Source organism: Limulus polyphemus, unplaced genomic scaffold (assembly GCF_000517525.1).
Source record: "Limulus polyphemus unplaced genomic scaffold, Limulus_polyphemus-2.1.2 Scaffold984, whole genome shotgun sequence".
Lineage (NCBI taxonomy): Eukaryota > Metazoa > Arthropoda > Merostomata > Xiphosura > Limulidae > Limulus > Limulus polyphemus.
This window is the reverse complement of record NW_013666594.1, coordinates 151,327-159,843: the sequence shown is the minus strand read 5'-3', so window position 1 is coordinate 159,843 and position 8,517 is coordinate 151,327. Positions and strand designations below refer to the sequence as shown.

The following is an 8,517-nucleotide window of genomic DNA, read 5'->3' as shown; positions in this document are numbered from 1 at the left end:
GCTCTTTTGTATTTTCTATACAGAGACACACAGTCTTTATTTAAAAAAATAAATGTCTATATATATATATATATATATATATATATCTTTATAAGTTGATACATGTAAATGCATTTTTGTTAGCAGAAATGCTCTTTTATTGTTGCCTTTTTGTGATGCCTTAATTAGACAACTTACAGTACGTTCCTCTGTTTTCTTTCTGCTTGCTGCCACTCAGGAGAGGAGATCTTGTTCGCCTCCTCAGGTAAACTCAAATCTTTTATTCTTCGAGGAACACCATCAGTGTCTATGTAAATCATCCATTGATTGTAAACAAAATTGGCTAAATGTCCAGGAACAGTTTTTAGTGGAATCTTCCAATGATCATGAACAGTCTATACCTAATTCATCCTGTAATCAGGATAAGATTTTACCAGAATCTTCCAGTGATCAAGAACATGTCTTTCCTAACTCTTCCTGTGATCAGTATCAGAGTTTACAGGAATCTTGTAGCGAACGTGAACAAACCATACCTAATTCTTCTTGTAATCAGGATCAGATTTTACCAGAATCTTCCAGTGATCATGAACATGTCTTTCCTAAGTATTCCTGTGTTCAGTATCAGAGTTTACGGGAATCTTCCAGTGAACGTGAACAGTCGATACCTAATTCTTCCTGTAATGAGGAACAGATTTTATGTAAATCATTTGCTGCAGAAGAACTAGTTTTACATAAATCTTTAAAAGATCAAGAAGCAACATCTAACAAGCACATTTTATCAACACATTCAACCAGTGAGGAAGAGAGATTGTTTTTGTACTTTAATGGTCAGCAAAATATTGTGCTCAAATCCTCTCATGATCAAGATCATTGTTTGGCTGAGTCTTCTGTGAACCAAGGTCACACCTTATCAAAGACTTCAAATCACAAAATTCAGTTGTCATCTAATAATCAAAAACCAAAAATACATAATTTCTCCTCTGATCAGAATCAGTCCTTCCCAAGTTCCAGGAAACAAAGTCAGCTATTACCATTGTGTTCTACAAATTGCAGAGAAGCTATAGATAAATGTTCCAATGATAAAGAGCAGGGTTGTACAAGTACCTCTCAAGATAGAAATATTAATTATCCACACCTTACTGATCTGAAGCAGGACTTACCTGAATACATCAATGATAAGAAGCTGGAATTGCCTGAATTTTTTATTGATGAGGATCAAGATTTATCTGATTACCTCAAGAAACAAAATCTGAACAGATGCATAACTTATAATGAACTAAAAGGTGGTTTACCTAAAGCAATCAGTCATAAAGAACTTAAGTATTCAAGTGATCAGGAGTCTTTATTACCAGACTCTTACAGGGACATGGATCCTTTACTTCCAAAAAGTGATTCTGAAAGCTGTGAGGGAGGATCATCCACTACCACCCAGAGCACTCCTCATCATGGTCCATCAGGCAAGGCAAACATTGAAGAGATGCAATCTTTACTGCAAAAGGATACTAAGCCTAGGCTATTGAATTCATGTTTGAAATCAGATAAGAAAAACTGTCATGAGCAAAGCAAGAAAAAAATTCAGTTTGATATGAGTACCTCTAAAGGACAGAAAAAAAAAGGCACAGATGTTGGTAGAATAAAGCGGTTTGTTTTGTACAGACAGAGATTACTAGCAAGGAAAGGGTTAGTCAAGGACATTACAGACAGTAGTTCTGACTGTAGTCCAGAAAAGAGCCATTTGGCCTGTTCATCCAACTCTCAGTCGTTTATGAGAGATTGTTTAAGTGATATTAACTCTGGAAGTACCAGTCAGGTTAGTGACAAAGACTCCGGAAAGGTACAGAAGATTGGAATTAAAATGTTTCGATTTGGTTGCAGAAGGAAAAAGAAGAAAAAAAATAAAACTGTTATTGAAAAAATTGAGACATCTAAAACGTTTGCCATTGACAAACCTGTAGAACTTCAGCATTTGTCAGGGAGTGAAAAACTTACTTTTAAACGAAAAGAATTGTTAAATAACCATCAAACTAAGGATTCTGGAAATCTGTTTAAAACATCATTCTCTAAGCGCTTGACAGCCACAGTAAACTCTTGCCAACAGCCTTCCTACACAGAGTTGCATTTAGCTATTGCTTCCTTATTAAAGAAACAACCACTGGTGTTTGGTGGAACCTTTCCTATTGATGAACCATGTACTGTGAAGGTACCTCCTGTTGCTCTGAAGCTTGACAGAGTTGCCACCCCTTCTAATAAAGGAACCATTCAAGAATATACAAGCTTGTTCCGGCCAGTAGGCATCTGTGGTGAACGTCATAAGAAGACAACTTTTCCTGTAGATGCACCTTGCTGCTCGCAGCCTAATTTGTGTTCTGAACATGCTGACTACTGGAGTGACAAAAACTTGTCTTCAAGCGACATTGCTGAAAAACAAGAGTGTCTAGGAGAAACATCAGTGAAGAAGAAAGTTTTAAGGAAGACCATATCAGTGGACTATGGACAGTGTCCAGACAAGCAACAGTCAAGCTTCCTTCGTTGTCGTAAACCTGAAAGACAAGAAAGAAAAAGTGAAGCATGTTCCAGGAAGAGTTACACCGTTCCTCAAAACCACGGCTGGGTAGCGCAAGTTGGTCTGAAGTGTTGAGTTAGTGTGTTCATGTAGTACAGTATGCATGAGTTGTATTTGTCACCTAGCTTGTTTGTGTTGTCCGTGTCACTTTGTCTACATTTTGCATGTAGTTTTAGAATATACTGGTCAAAATTTTGTGACCACTAGTTTTTATATAGCTTTTATTTTAAATCACAGAATTATGGAGCTCCCCCATTGAGTAAACAGTCCTCTACTCGTGAACGGCAAGATAGCACCAGCAGTTTTGGTAGAGAACGAAGAGACAGTTCTTTGAGCTCTGGAAGCAACCCCAACACGTTATATAAGACAACCCCGCAGCAGCCCTTGAGCACTTCTCAAAGTTCATATGCCAGTGAAAACACAAAAAAGATAGAAAAGAAAGAGGAAAAAAACAAGCCACAAGTTAGTTTTTACTTTCATACATCATTTGGTCCTTTCTATTTCCAAGTTAAATACATAGGTATACTAAGTCTTGATGCAAATGTTTATGATGATGGCAATGTGAAGTTTTAAGTGGTAAACCATAATTCAGTGTTGAGGTTTGGAATATGACAAATATATAATGCTTATAAAAAGTGTACTGTGTTCTTACCTTACTGTTGAATTATTTTCATAAGATTAGTAATAATATGCCTTACACAAAAGTTATATTTATTTTTGTTGCTTTTATTTAAAAGGCTGGTCGAAGTTGGCTTGGTGGAATATTTAATATCATTATTCCTAAAGGGCCAAAGAAGATGATTCTCCCAGATGATAAGAATCCAAAGGTATGGATTTCTGTTGAGATGTTTTCATACAAGTATTTTGTTAAAACAGTATTGGAACATTCAGTAAATAAGCACAGTGTATTCTTTGAATCAATGAAATAGATGACAGAATGAAAGCAAATGTTGCCCAGTTGTTATACATTCTCAAATAAATTTTAAGTTTTGAAAGTGATGGTATAGGCTATTAGCTCAATGTTCTAAATTACAATTTGATATACAGACTGAGACTGTTGGATTAATTTAGGCATCATTGCTTTTGTATTTAGTTAATCCTTGTTTCTGAATACATCTAATCTAGTAGAAATTCTTCATGGAACATATGATATGATGGAAGTGCTTCATGGAACATATGATCTAATGGAAGTGCTTTGTAGAACATATGATCTAACAGAAGTGCTTCGTGGAACATATTATCTAATGGAAGTGCTCATGGAACATATGATCTGATGGAAGTGCTCCATGGAACATATGATCTGATGGAAGTGCTTCGTAGAACATATGATCTGATGGAAGTGCTTCGTAGAACATATGATCTGATGGAAGTGCTTCGTAGAACATATGATCTAACAGAAGTGCTTCGTGGAACATATTATCTAATGGAAGTGCTTCATGGAACATATGATTTAATGGAAATGCTTCGTGCAAGAACCTTCTTGGTATTAAAACTGAGTATTTTGTTTATGCAATGATGTTTGAATATTTTGATTCCTATATGTTTAATAGAATAAAACAATTACCAATGTAAAATTTAAAAATAAGTCACCTCTTTAACAGGCGTTTGCATACAATTCTGAGTTCATAAAAATGTTCACACTTTTAGATTAGAAAAAATGTGCTTATTAAATATTTTAAAATGTTTTTACCCTTTTCTGACCCTACTTGCCTTGGTGTAACATTTATTATAGGGTAATTGTTTTTTGGTGTGTTTTTTTCAGAGTACCTTACCCTAAAAAAATGTTATAAATCACACAATGTAAAACAATATTCTGATAATACATATTTTTAATATTCTTTATATGGGGCTTTGGGTGCACTGTAAGAGTGACAGTCAAATCCCACTTGTTGGTTTGAGAAGAGTAGCCCAAGAGTTGGCAGTGGGTGGTGTTGATTAGGTGCCTTCCCTCATGTCTATCACTTCCAAAGTTAGGAATAGCTAGCTTTGATAGTCCTTGTATAACTATAACTAAAATCCAACAGACAAAGAAGCATAATGAAACTTGAGTATTAGTTTAAAAAGAAAAATTAAATTTATTTCTGGTAATAGAATAGTATAGAATATTATCTTTCATTGTATCTTAAAAGCTTCTTTTCTTAATTATTTAGAGATTTATTTTGAGGTCATTATGTGTGGTTAAAGTAAGCAGTAAACAGCCTATGTTAGAGTACCATTACTTATTCATTAATTTAAAAACAAGCTAGTAATTGAATCCCAGACTAATGCAGGAGTTGACAATAGATTGGTGACTATGATACAAAGGAAAAAAATGTGGGAAGGCATTTTGGAGACAAAACCTGGTCTCTGAAGCAGGTTATTTGGTCTGCTGGGATGGCTACAAATTGTGGAACATCTACAAACATCAAAGAAGCCTTTTACACCTGTACCAAAAGACCTGAATCAACAAAGACATGATCTTCCACCTGTAACCACTTTTTAACAACCACACAATTGCTATATTATGTTACATATATGACCAAAGATATTATTTTACTAAGTTGTAACAAAAAATGTAATTAGGTTAATTGCAGCACTCAAGTGATAGGTTTGATAGAAAGCTGCAGTGCTATTGTTGCTGGCTGCTGCTCAAGTAGACTGCTGTACAAAAACCACTGAATATAATATGCTCACTATTTTGTGAACAAAAGCTAAGAAAGTGAGTAATATCAGTGTTGATTTATGTGTTTGATGATTACACTAATTATTGACTGCAATAAGTTTTCCTCATTTCAAATCATGAAGATTTATTTGCTTCTTTCTGATACTTGTTATGTCTCTTAAATATTCCCATGCACTGTATAATGGATACAGAAAATGTAACTTTTACAGTAGTCTTCTCTGTTTCTATAATTGGTGTCCTAGCATTGCTCATGTTTCATGCTCATTAGGAGTGTAAAAACTACCAATCTCTACATAAAGGTTGATTTGTATCAATCTAGATAATATTGTTTTTCTAATTCTGAAAGCTGTCCTTGTAAGAAACGGAACTGTAAGATGTCTAGATGCAAGCATTTAAAGTGTATTATACACTGTAATTGTGAGCATTTTATCATATTAGTTTCTTTATTATGCAGCTAATTCTGTGTATAAACACTTTCTCTGTTGAATTACTTGTTTGTATTAATGAGTTTCAATATTGTATTTTATGAATGACAAACATGCTAATAAGTATGCCTATTTTATATACTTCTGAAATGATACTTGATGTGCTTCTTCATATGTATTTACTGCAAACAGTTTCAAACTCCTAAATATAACACCTTTTCCTGTATTTGTTCAATTGTCATGATATCTTAGGGAATCATATTATGACTGTCAGACTTGTTAAAGCATTTACCATTAATCCATTCACTGTAGCTGGTACATATATGGCCTCTAAATGTTTTTCTGTTTACTATGGTTGGTACACATATGGATTCTTGCTTTTAAAGTTCCTGTGTGAGGTTTTGGTTCTTAAATTTTTATGGTAATGTTGTCCATCAACATTCTGCTGTATGTTACTGTAAGTCAATTATTTCCACCTTCAAGACGTTAGAGAGGCCTGTACAACAACAACTTGTTGCTGTGGCAGCAAGCACAACTGAAGCTGGGGAAAATCGAGATTATTTTATGGATTTACTAGAGAGCATTAACTCTGAGTTGACGCTGTGAACAGAAAAACATAGAGGCCACAGTGAATTGTTTAAATGTGGACAATTATTTGAATTGATAAAGGGTGCGGTTAAATAGCTCAGAAAATGTTACCAAATAAGCTACCAGATGACATGGTTCAAATTTCATTGTACTTGTAGAGTTAGGGAGTGGACCATCTTAGTAATGTAAGGTCTTTAGTATGTCTTGCTGCCAGGACTCCAATCTATTTGTATTATAGAGATGATTCACACAACTCTGACTAATAGAGATGATTCACACAACTCTGACTAATAGAGATGATTCACACATCTCTGACTAATAGATGATTCACACATCTCTCTGACCATTAAAGATTATCCACATAACTCTGACTAACAAAGATTATCCACATAACTCTGACTAACAGAGATTATCCACACAACTCTGACTAACAGAGATGATCCACACAACTCTCTGACCTGAAAACAGGTAACAGAAATTGTTAACTGTGGCATTTCTTTCATATACTCTGTTGTTTTGAGATTCAGCACAACAGTTCCTCTCAGAACTTCATAAGAAATACCAGTTTTATCACAGGCTGTTTGCTGCTTATTTTAGCCTGTTTTTCATTTTGTTTTAACAATTTTTATTTACGGTAGTACAAAACATAAACTATATTAATTCAGAGAATATCTGAAGCATTGTGTTACATCAAACAGTATTAGATATATTGCTAGCAGTAGACTAATACATATTGTAGTTTCTGTCATCAAAATTCATCATTAAGCACGTTATTATTATTATTAACACAGATTATCTGGGATGAAAAGAAGAAGTGTTGGGTTGATACTGATGGGGATGATGATGCCTCTTCATCAAGTCAGATGGCAGCACCTCCCACGGACTCTGAACTTTTGAGTAAGTCATGGAAACCTGAAGATGTTTGCTTGATATGATGTTGTTTTTTTTCTTTCTTATTTTAAATAGGAGACTATTTTCTGTCATTTATTATTGAGAAATTTTCAGACTGGAAAATTTGTTTTAACATCTTACAGTTCTCTAGCAATTGGTAATAATTAGTACATTGCATTTTATGTATTATTCTTTTTTGTGACCTTAGATAAAGTTCCTGAAAAACCCAAAGTTCCACCTAGTGGCCCACAGTCTGGTATCAATAGATTTCAAAGACCAAAGGGAAAAGGTTTGTTTTATGGAATGTGTTTCCTGTCTTTGTTTTCTGTATTTGTTTATATCTCTGCTTTTACTTCATACATAGCTCTCTATGTACCTATACTTTATTTCAGCTCAACTATAATATGCTTTCTGTTCTGTTTTAATAAATGCTGATTAATGTAAAAAAGTTTTCAGTAAAATATTTTGTACACAAGTCTTGTGAAATGCATAAGAACATTAATTTTTTTTTCTATTTGTGTTGGAAATGAAAAGTCACAATATCCAGTTAAAATACTATATAATATTTTTTGTACAGGAATGAGACAAAATTACGTTGACATCCTGAACCCCAGAGAAACAAACAAACCTGTGCCAACGCCAGATTTACTTCCTCCACCATCTGGTCCAGCAATGCCTAACCTTCTAATACCATCAGCAGGTTTGATATGATCTTTAAACTCTTCTACATACTGAATGGATAGTTCAAAGGTTAAAAGTCCAATTTTTAAACCAAATGCTATATCTAATTCAGTTCAACTAAAACCTTGTTCATCATGTTGTCTGTAAACACTGTTAATAGGTTCTAATTATTGGAAAATGTTAATTTTTTAAGATGCTGTACAGTAGGTTGTTTCAGCTTTATGGATGTTCTTTAAATATCCTCTAGTGTGATGCCCTTGGACAATGTAAAAAACATTTGGATGTAGTCTTTATCATTCCTTATTATAGACTCTTACTCTAAACATACAAAACTCATTGGTTGGTTTAATGAGATTTCATGGAGAACCACGTGGATGATAGTAACTTGTCCTATCTCTGTTGGTGTTCAACAGATAAGTTTGTGCTTATGATCACCATGCCATCTCTTATTTGCCAGATGTACCTCACTAGTTTATCTATTAACCCTTTTCAGATGGGTCATGGGTGAAAGGCCATTTCATGGCATTCAAAATTTTATTGAACTATTATTTCATGAATTTATGTCAATAAGTTTATCAAACAGTAAATTATAATCCAAATTTTAGTACTATACTTTATTAAATTTCTTAGTTTAAAAGTAAATATTAAAAAAATACAGTTAAACATTGATTTTTGTGTGTCATGTTGTATGTTGAATTCAGCACTGGTTCAAATTAGATGTTTGTAAT

General features: G+C 33.9%; 1 protein-coding gene across 4 annotated transcripts in view; it reads left to right on the top strand.

Moving 5' to 3' along the window:
- LOC106461550 overlaps window positions 1-8,517 on the top strand; it is a 99,689-nt gene that overhangs the window by 79,538 nt on the left and 11,634 nt on the right. For 2 of the 4 annotated variants that reach the window (XM_022388541.1, XM_022388540.1), the window contains exons 28-33: window positions 218-2,590; window positions 2,780-3,004; window positions 3,280-3,369; window positions 7,009-7,114; window positions 7,317-7,397; window positions 7,686-7,808. In XM_022388541.1, coding sequence (XP_022244249.1) covers window positions 218-2,590; window positions 2,780-3,004; window positions 3,280-3,369; window positions 7,009-7,114; window positions 7,317-7,397; window positions 7,686-7,808 — 2,998 coding nt within the window. Of the gene's footprint in view, window positions 1-217; window positions 2,618-2,779; window positions 3,005-3,279; window positions 3,370-7,008; window positions 7,115-7,316; window positions 7,398-7,685; window positions 7,809-8,517 lie in introns of those variants that run through there. The other 2 variants (XM_022388543.1, XM_022388542.1) reach the window with 2 other exon arrangements.